General features: G+C 46.4%; 1 protein-coding gene across 4 annotated transcripts in view; it reads right to left on the bottom strand.

Annotated features, from left to right (window-relative positions):
• GLT8D2 (glycosyltransferase 8 domain containing 2) overlaps window positions 1-20,066 on the bottom strand; it is an 82,288-nt gene that overhangs the window by 9,837 nt on the left and 52,385 nt on the right. For all 4 annotated transcript variants that reach the window (XM_075856668.1, XM_075856666.1, XM_075856667.1 and 1 more), the window contains 3 exons: window positions 5,940-6,024; window positions 1,845-1,957; window positions 341-507 (listed from right to left, as the gene is read on the bottom strand). In XM_075856668.1, the coding sequence (XP_075712783.1) occupies window positions 341-507; window positions 1,845-1,957; window positions 5,940-6,024 (365 nt within the window). The remainder of the gene's footprint in view (window positions 1-340; window positions 508-1,844; window positions 1,958-5,939; window positions 6,025-20,066) is intronic.

The raw sequence follows: 20,066 nt of genomic DNA, 5'->3' as shown, positions 1-20,066 counted from the left end.
GACGAAGTAAGTAAAAGCTGAGAATGCTTCTTTTGCCCAGAGGGTCACTTTAACGCTATAAAATATATCTAAATATCATATCTCAAAAATTTCAGGTGTAACAGTTTTAAACTTTATCTGGCATTCAAAAACTTGGCAGTCCCAAACAGTTTTGGATTTTCTTATCATGCCAGGACAAAAGAAGAGACACACGGGTACCACAATATTTATAATATATCAGAAAGTGAGGTGCTCTACAATCCCCCCAAAAACTGCAATATACTAGAAGATAGAAAGGATGGGGATAAAGTTGAGGCACTCACTGTTATATTTTATTTGAATGTTATATTAAATAACGTACTCCACATTTTTCTTCATCCATTTCTCCAGTTTTTTTGTAATGTGCTGCTGTCTCCACTCAGTCATGTTTGCTACAAATACTCCTGGGTTGAAAGAACATGTACTTGGGCTGATTCCAAGTTTCCGTATTATCTTCTTTCTATAGTCAAGGAACCCCATATATGTGTTCTACAATAGAAGGATATAGTTAAATGAAACAGAAGGGCAACTTGATATATGTTTATGAAGTACATGACACATGATGGAGCATAACAAGGAGAGAAGAGTCTCAACATAGGTCAACTCTCCAAAAGGGCACAAAATATTTTTTCACCTTTGTTTCCACTGAAAGAATCTTAACCTGCACCTGTCATTTATTTAAATCATACTTATCATTAGGTGTGACCTTTTCCCTTACCTTGGCATTATTTACATGCTGCCTATACATCTCAGCGCCGTGCGCAACAATTGGAGCAATTTGAGCCAATCGGATGCTCCCCCTCCCCTCTCACAGCCTGCAGTTTCAGCTGCATCATTCTCCTCTCTGTCGAATGCTTACTGGACTACTGCAGACAGGAAAAAGAAGGATACAGGCTGCTGCAAAGTGAACAAGATGCCCCTTTCTCATAATAAACATATATATCAAATATTGATATACTCACAAAGGCTATGTAATAAAATACACTCTAATTTTACATATAAGCTCCTGATCTCTGATTTTCAATGAATAGGTGACAGCTTCACTGTATCCTCTATATCTCTTCTGCATTGTTAGCAAGAAAAACAAATCATAGGTTTGTGCCTGCACCCAGCACAGGGGCTCTGGTACCCTCTCTCCTAGATCCGAGATTGTATACTAGCTTTGAGGAACCCTAATGGCTGATATATTTTCATATGGGAATAACTCGTAAGCTCTTTTTGTTCAAAGGTATTAGGGTATCACTGTTTTGTATCTGACCTGATCCATCAGTATTTATAAAATGCAATGCTTTATGTATGCATATCTTATATATACTACCTGTCAATGTTTTAAAACGTACATCATCACAGAATATGATGGTACACTAATAATAATAATAATAATAATAATAATAATAATAATAATAATAATAATATCATAATAATAAATCTAATACTTGTTCCCTTTGGGAAATATTTTATTGACTTTTTTTTGCTTAATCTTTTACATGGTATATTATTGTTTTGGGAATGTCTGGGTGGGGTAAAGTAGACACTGTTGGGGTAACATATCACATAGGCTACACAGGCTGTTATATAATATAGTGTCTCTAGTATTCATTTTATGCATAAAAAGCTCACTTACTATAATTTTTTACATATTTCAATCTAATATATAGCATGCTGATGTCTCCAGGAAATATGTCATTCTGATATGCCATACAGATGAGTTACAAGGTCACATAAGTGAGGTCCTGAACAAATAGGTCCTGGTACTCATTTTCAGCTGAAAGTACCCATTTATGTGCACATATTTCTTTATATAGTATCCCTACACTTCTTTATACCTGTATCCCTACGCTTGTGATCACATCATGGAGTGACGGCAAGTCACAATCATCAGAAAATGCAGCAATGTGTCCTCTTGATATTTTAGTGTTGTAAAGTTCCTGGATATCTCCTGTAAACAACAGAAAATCAGAACACAAAGTAAACTGCTAGTTTAGGAATAAGATGTGTTGAGGCAACATGCGCTAAGTGAATAGGACTAATGGTGGAATAAGGATGAACAACTACTTCACTGTGCGTGTATTCACTGTATCTAGATGATTTATAAAATGGCTGCCTGTCTCTTTGAAATGTTGTCATGTTGTTAATAAAGTTAAAGGGGTTGTGCAGTTTTCATTTATTTTTACACTTGTTTGTAGAATAGGAAAACATACAGTTTTCTACTATACATGTATTAGAAATTCTGCTCACATACATTTCTTATAGTGCATGAGGCCCCTGTCTGTCACAGAATGGTATAGCTCACAGATTAGTTCTGTGTAATGCATCCACAGGCTTATGTTCCATGCACACGACTGTAAAAAAAACTCAGTAATTGCGGACCGCAATATGGTCCGCAATTACGGACCCGCCCGATTCTATTGGCCGCAGACACTCTTCCGTACCATTATGGATAGGTGTGCGTGCCATAGAACCGTGCCGGGAATTATGGAGCATGTCCTACTTTTCGTTTTTTGTGGGCCGTGCTCCCATACTTTGTATGGGAGCACGGCACGAAAATGCGGTCCGGGCGCATGATTACAGGAATGGCCGTGTGCATGAGGCCTAACTGAATATGACTAAACATGGTGTCATTCACGTGACCAACACACACACAATGTGTTAAGACATAGGGGACACATGCATGGGCTAAGTGAATAGGTCTAAGGGCGGGTTCACACATAGCGGAATTTCACTTAAATTCCGCTGCGGACACTCCGCAGCGTTAATCCGCAGCGGAGCCGTTTCTCCATTGACTTTCACTTTAATTTAGCAGTGTTCGTTTACACGATGCGTACAATTCCGCTGCGGAGCATAGGCTGCGGAGCGGAATTTGGTGTCCGCAGCATGCTCTGTCTGTTGCGGAGCAGTGGCGGACTCATGGCGGAATTTCTCCATTGACTTCAATGGAGATTCAAAGTTCCGCAATGAAGTCCGCAGCTGTCATGCACATGTCATGTGTGCTGCGGATGCGTCTTGCTTTTTTAACTTGACATTTCTTCATTCTGGCTGGACCTATGTATTTCTAGGTCTACAGCCAGACTGAGGAAGTCAATGGGGCTCCCGTAATGACGGGAGCGTTGCTAGGAGACGTCAGTAAATAGTCACTGTCCAGGGTGCTGAAAGAGTTAAGCGATCGGCAGTAACTGTTTCTGCACCCGGGACAGTGACTACCGATCTCAATATACATGTATCTGTAAAAAAATATATAAGTTCATACTTACCGAGAACTCCCTGGGTCTGTCTCCAGTCCGGCCTCCCAGGATGACGTTTCAGTGTAAGTGACGGCTGCAGCCAATCACAGGCCAAGCACAGGCTGCAGCGGTCACATGGACTGGAGCGTCATCCAGGGAGGTCGGGCTGGATGCCGAAAGAGGGACGCGTCACCAAGACAACGGCCGGTAAGTATGAAAGTCGTTTACTTTCACTAGGGAAAGTGCTGTCCCTTCTCTCTATCCTGCACTGATAGGGAGAAGGGAAGCACTTTTCCCGCAGTCCGCAGCAGCTAGTCCGCATCAATGTACTGCACATTTTGTGCAGATCCGCAGCAGAATCTGCAACGCAGATTCTGTGCGGCATGGATGCGGACAGTTGCGGAGGAATTCCGCCATGTGTGGTCATGCCCTAATGGTGGAATAATGATATACAACTTCTTCACTGTGCCTGTAATCACTGTCTATAGGTGATTTATAAAATAACTGCCTGTCTCCATGAGATGTTGTCATGTTGCTAATAAAGTTAAATTAAAAAAAACACACACAGAGGAGACAGAAGATTGGAAGATCTCCTCACACACACTGACAGACATGATGAGATGTTGCTGTAGGTAGAAATACTTTATAACTTCTGCTCCTCAATAACCTATTAATCACCTGTTATATACCTGGACAGTGTTACCTGAATGCCAGTGGTCACATGCAGTGGCGGATTATCATTAGGGCGGTTCGGGCGGCCGCCCGGGGCCCAAGGCTCCCGGGGGGCCCATGGCCGGCCGAAATGCACATGATCGCACGGGCCCCCTCATGCCCGGTGGCATCGCTAGCACCGGAGGGGGCCCCCGGTGCTAGCGGCAGCCACATTCATTTGTATAGGAGTCCTCAGGTCTTAGATACAAATGAATACTATAGGCTGCAGGTCACGTTCGGCTTGCAGCCTATAAGGCGCTGGGAAGACTCCCTGCGCAGGCCGGCGTGATGAGGTACTGCATCACGCCGGTCTGCGCATGCATCTAGTCCGGAGGATTCACACGCGTCCAGTTGGAGCGGCCGCCACGGGGTAAGGTAAGTAAACTGTATATATTTTTTTAGGTGGGGACTATCGCTGTGTATATATTCAAGGAGGGGGGGATTGCTCCGTTACACTATATACCAGGGGGAGTGCTGGGTGGCCCTATATACAAGGGGGAGGGTAGCGCTGTGTGGGCCTGTATACAAAGGGGAGGAAGTGCTCTGTGTCACTATATACAAGGGGGGGAGTGCTGTGTGGCACTATATACAAAGGGGGAACGCTGTGTGCACTATATACTAGGGGGGGGCGCTGTGTGGCCCTATATGCAAGGGGGAGCGCTGTGTGGCCCTATATACAAAGGGGGAGCCCTGTGTGACACTATATAAAATGGGGGGGCGCTGTGTGACACTATGTACAAAGGGGGAGGACTATGTAGCACTATTTACAAGGGGGGGCAGTGTAGCGCTATCCACAGAGGTATATGTGTGGTGCTCTTTATAAGGGGCTTTTGACCTTATTTACAAGAGGGGGAGGGCTGTGTGACGCTCTCTACAGTGGAGCTGTATGGCACTATCTATAGGAGGCTGTGTGTAACGCTTACTATGGGGCGATGTGTGATATCTACAGGGGGCTGTGTGTGGCGCTATCTATGGGGGTGTGTAATATCTACAGGGGCTGTGTGTGGCACTATGTACAGGGGGCTGTGTGTAACACTCTCTACGGGGGGGATGTGTGATATCTACACGGGGCTGTGTGTGGCGCTATCTATGGGGATGTGTAATATCTACAGGGGCTGTGTGTGGCACTATGTACAGGGGGCTGTGTGTGGCACTATGTACAGGGGGCTGTGTGTATGTGGTGTTTTACAGTGTGTGATATTATTATATTGAGGCGCGCAGTGTTTGGTGCTATTATATTTAGGGGCACAGTATGAGGCACCATGATAACTTTATTTTCGTTTATAGGTGTGGAAATGTTGGAAAAGTGAGGAGCCGAAGACATCTGAGTGGCAAATTCTGTAGAAATGAGACATGGAGGGAGAAGTCGTCATGAGCTCTGGGCCGGATGGGGAAAAGAAGAGGAAAAAATCTACTAGAATCTGAGACGTCGTCACCTGTGATTCACTAGATATATAGAGAATCTGTCACCTCTCCTGACATGTTTATTATAGGAAACCCTTGTATTTCACAAAAAGTCTTTCTGCAGTCCAGGACTTGTCAGGAGGACGTGTCCCTGCACGGTGTGATACTGTCAGTATGTACGGACACAGCCCTGTGACAAGGGGAATCGTAACACCCATTTGTTAATGCTTGCCCAAAAAGGTAGTGTTAAAAATAGTTACGGTGGGGTAGGGCAGCGGTGCGACAGGGGGGCCCAAGTTTGGGTAACAGCCCAGGGCCCATAGTCTACTTAATCCGCCACTGGTCACATGATATGGGTCACATGACTGCTGCCATCTTTAAATTAATAAAGAAAAGAAAATGTGGACAACCCCTTTAAGTATACATTGAGTTGCTAAATGCCAAATGTTTTGAACAAAACGTTTACCAACAGTTGGCATTAGTAGGCTTCACTCAATGCTGAGATAAATTTACATTTTACATTTTTAGTACATAGTAATAAATCCTAAACAAAAAATAATTCTGTGATAATAAAAAAAAACCTACCTAAAACAATTATGTCATCATCCAAATAAATGACTTTCTCATGTTCTGAGGTAAGCAATGGCAGATAGAAACGTACAAAATTCAGCTGTTTTTTGTAAATGAAGAGAGAGAGAGAGAGAGAGAGAGAGATAACTAATACAGTATAAAACATGTTCTAAAACAAGTCATAAAGTCTACTTACCACCAGAACTGCACAGTTTTAGGCCGCATGCCCACTTCAGGTTTTTTACTCAGGGTGCTATCCATTTTTTTTAACTGATAGCACTCTGACACATTCATTTCAATGGGGCCATGCACACTTCCGTTGTTTTAACGGAACCGTGCGGCCATTCCGACAAAAATAGGACAGGCCCTACTCCTGTCCGTTTTTGACAGAACAGTCTCGGCCTTTTCATTCATTTGGTCCTTGAAACAATGGACTGCACACTGAAGCCATCCGTGTGCGGTCCGTGTTTCATGGATCCGTCATTAGCGGCCGTACAACGGAAGTGTGCATGAGGCCTAAAGGAGACATACAATTTAGAAAAGGCTTTTTCATGTAGTTGTGTTGCATCTTAATTATAATTTTAGTTCTATGCTGATATATAAGCCTGAGGTTGCACTACTGAGAGATTAAGGTGGCATCATGTCCACTTCCGATTTCTGGCAGGTACAATGTTGTCATTGAGACCAAGGGTATGTCAAAATCAAAGCTACATGGCTTGAAAAGTAGCAACTATGTGTGTATATGTGTGATCACTCGGTGATTTGGATACACACATTGTCACAATGACAATACTGCACTTCACAGAAATCAAAAAGAAGTAGGTTACTACACAAAGTTTCCTATTTATTTCAAATGAGCTGGTTTGAGTCAACCATGCAAAAGGACAAGTTCAGAAATATTTTGCAACCTGAAAAGTTTTATCCAGATCCTCCACGCCTCCACACAATCTCACCTAAAAGAACACACTCAGATCACCACAGGTAATTGAACTGATGAAAATATGTCACAGACCTCTAGATTTAGATGGAGAAACAGGAACTACCCCTTCCCTTTTTCCTTCTGCTATTGTACTTTTTAGTTACTTTTAATAATGTTCTTCCCTGTGGACCTATTCTTTCTAACTCCAGGAACCTGCATGTCCTTCACCCTTAGTTGGGCTAATGATGACCAAACTGTTGATTACAACTAGTCTCTGCCATTGCAATAATATAATTTACACCAAAGGCCGTCAAAACATTGATTGGGATTTAACAGAAGATTGTGGATGGTTTTGAGTAGATCACTGTGGGCTTGTCAGTTTACACTGTGCTGGTAGCACTGCATGTCCCTCGGTGTCACATTGCATTGCACATGGGCGTAGCTAACTTTTCCCACGGGCGCAACTTAGAGGGGGGTGACAGGGCCGCACCATCCATGACAGTGGCCTGCTGCCTCTCTATGGGGTCGGTGGCGCCCCTCAAACGAGCCACCGCCACCCCCTCCTGCACTATAATTGTACCTGCGTCTATAGGACATAGGTACAATTAGAAGCAATGTATGGCTGGATACGTTCCGTGCCCGGACATTCAGCGCCTTTCCACGAGCGAAGCGGCGCGATACTTTGCGCCAATAGCGTAGTTGAAAGGCGCTGATTGACAGGGCAAGTCATTCTGCCCTGCCAATCAGCTCCTTTCATAGACGCAAACGCGCGATCACGTCATCGCGCTGCTTACGTCGTTCAACCCCAGGAAACCTGCGCAGAAAAGAGCAGGTCTCCATTGCCGCCGGACGACGTGGGAACGGGATTAAGGTGAGTTTGTATAGTTTTTTTTTAAATCTTAATAAAAAAGTGTGTGGCTTTATCTACTGGTGGTGTCTTTATCTACGGGGGGCTCTATCTACAAGGGGGGCTATATACTGGGGTGGGCTATATGTGGAGCACTATATATAGGGGTGTATAACAAAAAGACAAGAGCATGGAAGCAGCACTCACGAAAAAAAGTGACGTTTATTCACCCAACAAATGCAACGTTTCACTTCCTCAATGGAAGCATTTTCAAGCTTGAAAATGCTTCCATTGAGGAAGTGAAACGTTGCATTTGTTGGGTGAATAAACGTCACTTTTTTTTGTGAGTGCTGCTTCCATGCTCTTGTCTTTTTGTTATACATCATATGGGGAGAAGTCACTCCTATCATTTGAAGCTTAGCACCGACCATTTATTTGGTAATCTGCACTTGTGCTGCTCCTATCCGCCTTACTATATACAGGGGTGGGATATAAGAGAAGCACTATATACAGGGGTGGGCTATATCTACAGGGGGGCTATATACAGGGGTGGGCTATCTGTGGAGCACAATATACAGGTGTGGGCTATATGTGGAGCACTATAAACAGGGGTGGGCTATATCTACAGGGGGGCTATAAACAGGGGTGGGCTATCTGTGAAGCACTATAGGGGGAGCTATATGTGGGACACTATATACAGGTGTGGGCTCTATGGGGGCATTATCTACAGGGGGCTCTCTGGGGGGCACTATCTACAGGGGGCTCTATGGCAGGCACTATCTACAGGGGCCACAGTGTATAGCACTATTATAATTAGAGGTGCAGTGTATGGCACTATTAAATTTAAGGGCGTAGTGTGTGGTATAATGAGAACTTTATCTTTGTTTATAGGTGTAGAAACGTTTGAAAATTGAGAAGCTGAAGACATCTGAGCGACAAACTGCAGAAATGGGCTGTGACCGGGAGAAGTCATCATAGAGGTCTGGACCGGATGGAGAAAAATAACTAGAATCTGAGATGTCACCGGTGAGTCATTTAATGTAAATGTTTATTCTGCCTCTAATCAGTACTGTAGTTACTGTATGATCTGCAGCGAGATGATGGGTGGTATCATTATGATATGATTTTTTTTGTGAAACAGCAAATCCCTGCATATCCTTACCATTGTTCGGGCCATGCTGGGAGCTGGAAACAATTTAGTGCAAACCTATACGGCACGGGTTGCACTAAATTGAGCTGTATTTGTGCTGGTGTTGTAAATATGTACTGAGCTTGGTTCTGTTACTATATACATGTACTGAGCTTGGTTCTGGGGCTGTATTTATGTACTGAGCTTTGTTCTGGTGCTGTATATATGTAATGATCTTGGTTCTGGAGCTGTATTTATGTACGGAGTGTCACGGAGCGGGTTAGTGGACCCACTAGGCCGTACCGCCGCAGCGGGGAGGCAGCTGGCCAAACAACAGGACACCCCAGAAATACAATGTCCCGCACAAGGGCACCTGAATAGTCCAGATGGTGACCGCAGCTCTGGCACAGATGAGATGGGTGCAGCAGATGGCGCCAAACGTGGCGGATGACACAGGAGCCGCAAGTTGCGCCAGACGTGGCAGATTCCTCCGAACGTGGCAGATAACACAGGACGTGGCGGATTCCTCCGGACGTGGCAGATTCCTCTGGACGTGGCAGATGACACAGGACGTGGCAGATTCCTCCGGACGTGGCGGATGACACAGGACGTGGCTGATTCCTCAAGACGTGGCAGATGACACAGGACGTGGCGGATTCCTCCGGACGTGGCAGATGACACAGGACGTGGCGGATTCCTCAAGACGTGGCAGAAGACACAGGACGTGGCACGACTTGATACTAGGGCAAAGCACGGGAAACAGGAACGGGAACAAGGTACGGGTAACAACAGGAACGGGAAACACTAAGGGACCATTTGCAAGACAGACTGGGAAAACTAACAACGCTCAGGCATCGAACTAGGGGGCTGGACCCCTCTTATAGCCCAGGGTACTCACGGGTCAAAGGTCGTTCAAGATGTCCGGTGCGCATGCTGCCCCTTTAAGAGCGGGGACGAGCGTGTGCGCGCACCCTGCGGGCTCCGGCGAAGGTGAGTGGATGCAAGCACTGGCGTCTCCTGAGGAGGAGGCTGGGGCCAGCGCTTGCCGACTCGTGGCTGCGGCTGTCAGCGGGAGGCTGGAGCTGACAGCCCGCAGCCACGGACATAACAGTATCCCCCCTCTTACGCCCCCTCTTCTTGGGACCGGAGCGAGAGAGAAACTTCTTTAGAAGAGTTGGGGCATTGAGGTTCTCCTCTGGCTCCCAGGACCTCTCTTCGGGGCCAAATCCCCTCCAATCCACCAAATAAAAGGTCTTTCCTCTCACTCTCTTGGTGTCCAAGATCTCCTTGACCTCAAAGATGTCCGAGGAGCCGCTGGGAGCAACCGCAGGGCTGGGAGTCTTGGAATAGCGGTTTAGGATCACAGGCTTCAGGAGGGAGACGTGGAAGGAGTTGGGAATCCTGAGGGTAGGAGGCAGCCGAAGCTTGTAGGCGACAGGGTTGATCTGCTGCAGGACCTCGAATGGTCCAAGGAACCTGGGGGCGAACTTGTATGAGGGCACCTTCAAGCGAATGTTCCGAGAGGACAGCCAGACTTTAGTCCCCGGAAGATACTGAGGCAGCTCTCTTCTCTTAGTATCTGCCTTTCGCTTCATGCGATCTACTGCCAGCAAAATAGAGGACCGGGTCTGTTGCCAGATTTGCAGGAAGTCCCCATATGCAGAGTCAGCAGCGGGAACCAAAGATGAAGTCGACACAGGAAGAGGGACTCTGGGATGTTGACTGTACACGATGTGAAACGGAGTGGAAGTGGTGGACTCACTTGTGTGGTTGTTGTAAGAAAATTCAGCCCATGGTAGAAGGTGTGCCCAGTTATCGTGCTGTGAAGTGGCGGAGATAATTCTCCATGATCTGGTTGATCCTCTCAACTTGCCCATTGGACTGGGAATGATAGGCAGAGGAAAAGTCCAATCTCACATCCAGGAGTTTACAGAGGGCTCTCCAGAACCTTGAGGTAAACTGAACCCCCTGGTCGGACACAATGTGAAGAGGCAAGCCATGCAAGCGGAAGATGTGCTGAATGAAGAGACTTGCCAGACGAGGAGCAGAAGGTAGGCCGGTCAGCGGGATAAAATGAGCCATCTTAGAGAACCGGTCCACCACCACCCAGACAGTGTTACATCCTGCTGAGGGGGGGGAGGTCTGTGACGAAGTCCATCGCAATGTGCTGCCAGGGGGCATTGGGTACAGGCAGAGGTTGAAGCAGACCGGCAGGCTTGGAGTGAGTCCGTTTGTTAGAGGCACACACCATGCAAGAAGAGACAAAGTCCGGAACATCCTTAGGTAGCGTGGACCACCAAAAGTGACGAGCAATCAGGTCTCTGGTTTTACGGACACCGGCGTGCCCAGCAAGTTTAGAACTATGTTCCCAGCGAAGAATTCTTCTCCTGTCTGCCAACCGAACAAAAGTCCTCCCAGGAGGGATGTCTCTAACCTGCAGAGGATTAGCAGTGATAATGCAGGACGGGTCTATGATGGTCTGAAGGGACTCCACCGTGTCTTCCGTCTCAAAGGATCTGGACAGGGCATCGGCCCTCACATTCTTGTCCGCGGGACGGTAGTGGAGCACAAACAGAAAACGGGTGAAGAACAGCGACCACCTGGCTTGACGAGGATTAAGTCTTTGAGCGGACTGAAGGTAAGTGAGGTTCTTGTGGTCGGTGAAGATCAGGATGGGGTGAGCAGCGCCCTCCAGAAGATGTTTCCACTCCTCCAGAGCCAATTTGATGGCCAGCAGCTCCCGATCTCCAATGGAGTAATTGCGCTCAGCAGAAGAAAACAGTCTAGAGTAGTAGCCACATACTACTGCCTTTCCTTTCGAGCTCCTCTGGAACAGAAGTGCACGTGCACCGACAGAGGAAGCGTCCACTTCCAGTGAGAACGGCCGAGATACGTCAGGATGATGGAGGATCGAGGCTGAAGTGAAGGATTTCTTGAGGCTAATAAATGCGGACTCTGCCTCTGGAGTCCACACTTTGGCGTTCACACCCTTCTTGGTAAGGGTCGAGATGGGAGACGTCAGAGAAGAGAAGTTAGGAATAAACTGCCTTGGGGACGTGGCCATTCCAGGACAGCCTTCACTTTCTCAGGATCCATCTTGAGGCCTTGATCCGAGATGATGTAGCCCAGGAAGGGCAGAGAACTCTTCTCAAAGACGCACTTCTCCAGCTTGGCATATAAATGATTCTCCCTCAATCGTAGTAGAACCTGACGGACATGCCTCCGATGAGTGGTCTGATCTGGGGAGAAAATCAAAATATCATCGAGATAAACAACACAGACATAGAGTAGATCTCGGAAGATGTCGTTAACAAACTCCTGAAACACTACGGGGGCGTTACACAGTCCGAAGGGCATCACCAGGTATTCGTAGTGCCCGTCCCGGGTGTTAAATGCCATCTTCCATTCGTCACCCTGGCGAATCCGGACTAGATTGTAAGCTCCACGCAGGTCAAGTTTAGAAAACATTTTGGCCCCTCGTATGCGATCAAAAAGCTCAGAGATGAGTGGCAACGGGTATTTGTTCTTGACTGTGATCAGGTTGAGGCCCCTGTAGTCAATGCAGGGACGAAGGGATCCATCCTTCTTTTTAACGAAGAAGAATCCAGCCCCGGCCGCGGAGGAAGATTTTCGTATAAAACCCCTCTCCAGATTCTCCTTGATATAGGCCGACATGGATAGAGACTCAGGCAAGGAGAGAGGGTATACCCGTCCACGGGGAAGAGAGGCATTAGGAACGAGTTCAGTGGGGCAGTCATAGGTGCGATGTGGAGGCAGTGTCTCAGCCTCCTTTTTGCTGAAAACATCTGCATACTGAGCAAAATGGGGAGGCAGTCCCGACAGCGACTGATGCAGAGAAGGCTTGACAGGATGAATCTGCAACAGACAACGACCATGGCACTTGGAGCCCCATTGGAGAACCTCTCCAGAATTCCAGTCCAGGACTGGGGCATGTAGTCGAAGCCAAGGCAGGCCCAGCAGATTAGGATTGATGGCCTTGGGCAAAACAAGGAACGAAATAAATACAGAGTGAATTACTCCAATCTGGAGCTTCAACGGCTTGGTTTTAGAGATAATGGGATCAGGCAGAGGCAGTCCATTAACTGAGGCAACAGCCAAAGATGTCTCCAGGGGAACTGTGGCAGCTGAAGATGATCCACCAGCTCTTTCTGGATGAAATTTGCAGCAGAGCCAGAGTCAAGATAGGCAGAGACTTGATGCGTCCTGTCGCCGGATACCAGGGTCACAGGTATAGTTAATTTGGAAGTGAATCCTCTGTTAGATTCCGTTCCACCTAGGGTTGTCTCTCCAATCAATCCTAGGTAATGGGGTCTCTCCGGCCTCTGGGGGCACAGACGCACAATATGGCCTCCATGGCCGCAATACAAACAAAGTCCAGAAGTGCGTCTGCGTTGTCTCTCCTGGGTAGACAATTTAACATAATTACTCTGCATCGGGTCCTCTGGTGGGACGACTGAGAAGGATTGCGGGACAGCAGAATCCAGCCTGGGAAGTTCTCTCCCCCGGAGAACCTCTTGGGAACATTCCCGGATCCTCATGTCGACACGGGAGGCGAGTAGAATAAGATCGTCCAGGGTAGATGGCAGATCGCGAGCAGCCAGCTCGTCCTTGATCCCTGAAGACAGTCCCTGCCAGAATGTAGCCACCAAATCCTCGTTGTTCCAGGTCAATTCAGCAGCCAGGATACGGAACTGAATGGCATACTCGCCCACGGAGAGGTCTCCCTGGTGTAGGGTCAGCAAGGGTGCAGCAGCCGAAGAAACTCTCCCAGGTTCCTCAAAGATCGAGCGGAAGGTCTGTAAGAAGCACTGCAAGTCCCGGGTCTCTGGTCCCTGATGTTCCCACAGAGGATTGGCCCATGCCAGGGCTTTGCCGATAAGGAGAGAGATGATGAAGGCGATCCTGAGGTCATCCGAACAGAAGGACCTGGCATGTAGTCTGAAATGGATCAGGCACTGATTCAAAAATCCCCTGCAGGACCTCGGATCTCCGTCATAGCGTGGAGGTAGCAGCAAGGAACACAGGGGGTTGGTACCAGTACAGACAGGAAGTGTAGTAGGCGGAACCGCAGGAACGGGTGCGGTGATGACTGTGGTTGGAGCAAGCAGCCGATGGGCTATGGCGTTCACCGAAAGGAGGAGCTGGTCTTGTCGTGACTGGAGATCCTCCATCTCAGCCAACATGGCTTGTGTAGTCAACGTCTCAGGTTGACCAGCGGGGTCCATGGCCTGAGCGTACTGTCACGGAGCGGGTTAGTGGACCCACTAGGCCGTACCGCCGCAGCGGGGAGGCAGCTGGCCAAACAACAGGACACCCCAGAAATACAATGTCCCGCACAAGGGTACCTGAATAGTCCAGATGGTGACCGCAGCTCTGGCACAGATGAGATGGGTGCAGCAGATGGCGCCAAACGTGGCGGATGACACAGGAGCCGCAAGTTGCGCCAGACGTGACGGATTCCTCCGGACGTGGCAGATAACACAGGACGTGGCGGATTCCTCCGGATGTGGCAGATTCCTCTGGACGTGGCAGATGACACAGGATGTGGCGGATTCCTCCGGACGTGGCGGATAACACAGGACGTGACAGATTCATCAAGACGTGGCAGAAGACACAGGACGTGGCAGATGACACAGGATGTGGCGGATTCCTCCGGACGTGGCAGATGACACAGGACGTGGCGGATTCCTCAAGATGTGGCAGAAGACACAGGACGTGGCACGACTTGGCGACTTGATACTAGGGCAAAGCACGGGAAACAGGAACGGGAACAAGGTACGTGTAACAACAGGAATGGGAAACACTAAGGGACCATTTGCAAGACAGACTGGGAAAACTAACAACGCTCAGGCATCGAACTAGGGGGCTGGACCCCTCTTATAGCCCAGGGTACTCACGGGTCAAAGGTCGTTCAAGATGTCCGGTGCGCGCGCTGCCCCTATAAGAGCGGGGACGAGCGTGCGCGCGCACCCTGCGGGCTCCGGCGAAGGTGAGTGGATGCAAGCGCTGGCGTCTCCTGAGGAGGAGGCTGGGGCCAGCGCTTGCCGACTCGTGGCTGCGGCTGTCAGCGGGAGGCTGGAGCTGACATCCCGCAGCCACGGACATAACACGGAGCTTGGTTCTGGTACTGTATATATGAAATGAGCTGTGTTCTGGTGCTGTATATATGTACTGAGCTTGATTCTAGTACTGTATATGTCACTTTGCGTGTTTGTGGACCCAATGGACCGTACCGCCGTAGCGGGAAGGCAGCTGATCAAACAGGGAACCCCTTCAATACAATATCCCGCACAAGGGTACCTGGATAGTCCAGACAGTGGCTGCAGCTCTGGCACTGATGGAGATGGGTGCAGCAAGTAACGCCAAACGTGGCGGATGACACAGGTGCCGCAGGTTGCGCCAGACGTGGCGAATACCTCTGGACGTGGCAGATGACACAGGACGTGACACGACTCCGACACTAGTAGGCACAGGAACAAGAACAGAACGGGATACAGCAACAGGTAACAGGTAACAGGGCACGGGTAACAACTGGAACGGGAAACACTAAGGGACCATATGCAAGACAGACTTGGGATAACTAACAATGCCCAGGCAAGGATCAGAAGGGCCGGGGCCTTCCCATAGACCTGGAAATCATGGGCAGTTGATGATGATGATTTCCTCTTGTGCGCGTGCTCTCGTGCCCTGCCTTGAAGGGCCACCCCACGGGACACAGCAGACCGCCGGGAGGCGAGCAAACCCGACGGCCTGCGGCCATGGATGCCACAGTATATATGTAATGAGCTGGGTTCTCGTGCTGTATATTTGTAATGAGCTTTGTTCTGGTGCTGTATACATGTAACGAGCTTTGTTCTGATACTGTATATATGTAATGAGCTGGGTTCTGGTGCTGTATATATCTAATAAGCTTTGTTCTGGTGCTGTACATATGTACAGAGCTTTGTTCTGATGCTGTATTTATGTACTGAGCTTCGTTCTGGTGCTGTATATATGTAATAAGCTTTGTTCTGGTGCTGTATATATGTAATGTCAAGAGAAAATACAATTTTGCGGTTAAGCAAAAAGAAGTGCCTTAATTACCAGCCAAGCTATAATAATATGTATAGGTTAAAACATAACTTTTATTAATTAGGGTTAAATATAGTTAGGACACACAAGAATGGATTTAAAATTTATCCAAAGTTCACTGACAGTTGTGAATTTTGCATCGGTCAGATGCAATCAGTATAAGATGTAATCTTGTCTATGTGTGTGTCACCTACGGCGTCTGCAGAACGCCGGGTAACACAATTGAGTAGCGTCTGTGTCTATGTCAGTGAAAACTCTGAGGTTTTAAAATTATTAACGAAGCTCCCCCGACATGTTTCGCTGCATCCGCAGCGTCTTCAGGGGTAAATGGAGCAACTGAACGGCGCGCAGAGGGTCCGTCCCTCTTAAGACCTCGGGCCGCCATGACAGTGGGCGTAATTGATGAAGGACCAATCAGGAGGGTTGGTACAGTCCAGTCATAATACGTATGACGACCGTCTTGGTCAGCCATACAGAGACTAGGAGAGAAAGTGCCAATCACTCAGGAGCGGAGGCGCCTGCGCGGTCGGCATTAAACTACGGTAAGATGAAATTAAACTAAGTGTGAGGGGGCAAGGACTGCGCATGTCACCACACTTAGAGAATCGGAGGTGAAGAAAGAGAAAAAGTGAGTAAATATTATCGGCAAAATGCCTAAGAAAAACTGTGTAGTGATGTGTATTGACAGTATCTCTGCACAATATGTGGAAGAGACCGTATAGTAGTTTTGGATGATGATAAATATGATTAAAATGTTGAAAATGATAAAAATGAAAATAAATGAATGGAAATTATGAAAGTAAAAATAATAAAAAGAGGAATGGATATTGATGAATAGATATAATAAAAGTGCATAAAAATGAATTAAAAGAGTGATGAGCGATAAAATATTGTTAGAGGACGCTCAATTATAATAAGGGTGTGTATTAAGTCACTTCCAATATATATAGGAATGTGAAGGGATAAATTGTATAGAGTGAATAAGGAGGGAAAAAGGGGGGGGGAAAAGGGGTGGGGGGGGGGTAGGGGGGGGGGGGGAAATGTAATGTAGTGTGATGCTGAGAAAAATGATAATGAATGTGAAAATAAAACGTGATGCTTATGAGTGAAATTGATGACTAATGTTAGAAAAAGTTATATTATAAAGATTATGTTAATTAATAAAGGAAAAATATAGGAATAGATATCCTACATTATGAATATAAGGTCCTCAAGAAGAGTCCCATAAATTTATTAATGGCATAAACAAAAGAACATTATAGATATAGGAGTAATAGTAACACAGATCGAGAAGACGGACATTATAAATAATCCATAGAGCTAGAATAGCATGTAGGATACGCCGTGTTAATAAAAATTCTGGAGTAGTGTCCATATTGTCTGAGTATTAATTTATAAATATCAATAATCATTAGCTGTAGAGTCACAGATATACGGGAATGTATATAGATGGCGATCAGAGGGGAATTTTCCCAAACAAAGGGGGAAAAAAGAAAAGAAGAAGAAAGGTAAGGGTTAGGTTGAGGATATAGTGCCTATCAGAGAAAAGCTGTATAGTTAAAGCCTTCATTTAGACCAAGGGGGCTCAATGAGCTCAACCTGTGAATCCATCGGGCTTCTTCTTGAAGTAATTTCTTATCAAGGTTACCAGCTCTAGGTCCCAATTGTAATTGGGTAATTCCCCAAATTTGAAGGTTCTTAGTATTTCCATTATGTATGGATCTGATGTGTCTGGAAAGTGGAGTGTCCTCACCACTGACAACTGTGCTGAGATGTTTTGAAATCCGTCTACGTAGTTGCTGTATGGTTTTACCTATATACAGTTTGGGACAAGGACATTGTATCGCATAAACAACATCACTGCTTTGGCAGTTGATGAATTGTTTGATGGTATAAGATTTGCCATCAACAGGATTAATGAAGGACTTAATGGTTGGCATCAGGGGGCAGAACGAGCATCTGCCACAGGGATGAGATCCTTTAATGGGGGGGGGGAAGCCAAGTACTTTTTGGAATGGATGGTTTGGAATAGTGACTGTGCACAAGGTACTCTCTTAGATTTTTACCCCTACGAAACGTAATATTGGGTGTGTTCGAAATAACATTAGCAAGATCAGGATCAGCCTGAAGGATCGGCCAATGTTTTTGGAGTATTCTAAAGACCTGTGAGGAACCCACGTCAAAATTCCCTATGCATCTAATGGTGGATGTAGAGATATCTTTTTCTTTCCTCCTTCCATGGAGTAGCTCCTCCCTAGTGGTCGCTCGGGCCCTAGCGTACGCCCTATGTAAAAACTTCTTGGGATATCCCCTCGCGCGAAATTTGTGATAAAGCTCATCACATTCAGATTGAAATGATACCTCCTCAGAGCAATTGCGCTTCGCTCTGAGGTACTGTCCTATCGGTATGCCCCTTTTAAGGGCTGGAGGATGGTAGCTTTCCCAATGAAGAAAGTTATTAGTGGCGGTGGTCTTACGGTAAATGTCAGTATGGACACTGCCACCAGGATCAAGGGAAATCTTAAGGTCGAGAAAATTAATCTCTTGTTCATGTATTTCAGATGTAAATTTCATGCCTATGTCATTGACGTTAAGAATCTCCATAAATTCTAAAAAGAGTGCTTTATCCCCATCCCAAAATATAAGAATGTCATCAATGTACCTGCCCCAAAAAAGAATGTGACAGGTAAAACGAGACAAATCCTCAGTGAAAACACAAGTATCTTCCCACCACCCTAGGAAAAGGTTGGCGTACGTGGGTGCACATACTGTGCCCATGGCCGTGCCTTTTATTTGCTGATAAAATTTACCATCAAAAATGAAATAATTGTGAGATAGAAGGAATTGGAGTAAAGAAATAATAAGTGCATTATGTGCTTTGAACTGAATTCCCTTGGTGTTCAAAAAGTGTTGGACAGCAATTAAACCCAAATCATGTCTGATATTTGTATATAGAGATTCAACGTCAATACTGGCTATTAGAGTGGAAAGTGTAACTGAAATTCCCTGGATCCTGGTGACAGCGTCCTTTGTGTCTCTAAGATATGAAGGTAAGGTAGAGACAAAGGGTACAAGCATCTCATCAACATATGAACTGATCCCCTGTGTAAGATTGTCGTTGCCCGAGACAATGGGTCTACCCGGTATAGGACGAGTTATTTTGTGGACCTTAGGTAAGGCATAAAAAGTGGACAGAGTAGGGTTGGCATCATACATCCTCTTGAACTCATCCATAGTGATAAGATCTTGAGATTGCGCTTGAGTTAGCACAGAATGTAATTCTTTAAGAAAGACTTCAGTGGGGTTCTTTTTGAGGATGATATAGGTAGATCTATCGTCCAAAAGTTTATGAACCATGTTTGTATAGTCTATCCTGTCCAAGATGACAATATTGCCCCCTTTGTCCGATGGCTTGATGATAATGGATTCATTCTTGTTAAGTTCAGACAAAGCGGCCTGCTCCATCTTATTAAGATTGCCAAGAATTTTAGATTTATTGAATTTTAATTTGTGTAAGTCTGCACTGACCATCTTAACAAAAATGTCTATGTGACCATACTGGGAGAAGGATGGTGTCATACGTGACTTTGGTCGCAGAGATGAAAAGGGGCCAGTGGCCGCAATGGCTCCGAATTCATTCTCATCAAGAAGTGCCTCTAGATCAGTCAAGGTTCTCAGTTCATTATAAGTGGATGAAGAGATAGGAGAGGAGTTAGTCCCAAAAAGTTTGTGTAAGGCTAATTTTCGCGCAAATAAATTCACATCTTTAGTCCAGTTAAATTCATTAAATCCAGGAGTAGGGGTATAAGACAGACCCTTCTGCAAAAGTGTCATTTGATGGGGATTCAGATTATAAGATGAAAGATTGTAGATTTGCATACCACCTTCACATGTGGTGGAAAAACTGGAGTCAGGATTATTTAATTCGTCTGACTCCAGTTGGTGTTGGGTGGTCCTAAAAAAGGAGAAGGAGTATTCAGAGCAGCTGATGTCCTCCCGATCACACTTGATGTAGATGTGTTTATCCCCAATAGACCCATGTTTTTTCCCGCTGTTAATGGTGCAGCAAGAGCACTGGTAGTGAACATGGTGGGTAAAGCAAAGGATGAAGTAGAGGAGGGTGCCAAAACAGGTGCTCTGGATATGGTCTCTTGT

This window comes from Rhinoderma darwinii, chromosome 3 (assembly GCF_050947455.1).
Source record: "Rhinoderma darwinii isolate aRhiDar2 chromosome 3, aRhiDar2.hap1, whole genome shotgun sequence".
In the NCBI taxonomy this organism is placed as follows: Eukaryota; Metazoa; Chordata; class Amphibia; order Anura; family Rhinodermatidae; genus Rhinoderma; species Rhinoderma darwinii.
Note: the sequence above shows the minus strand (reverse complement) of the source record. Positions and strands in the feature narration are given on the sequence as shown.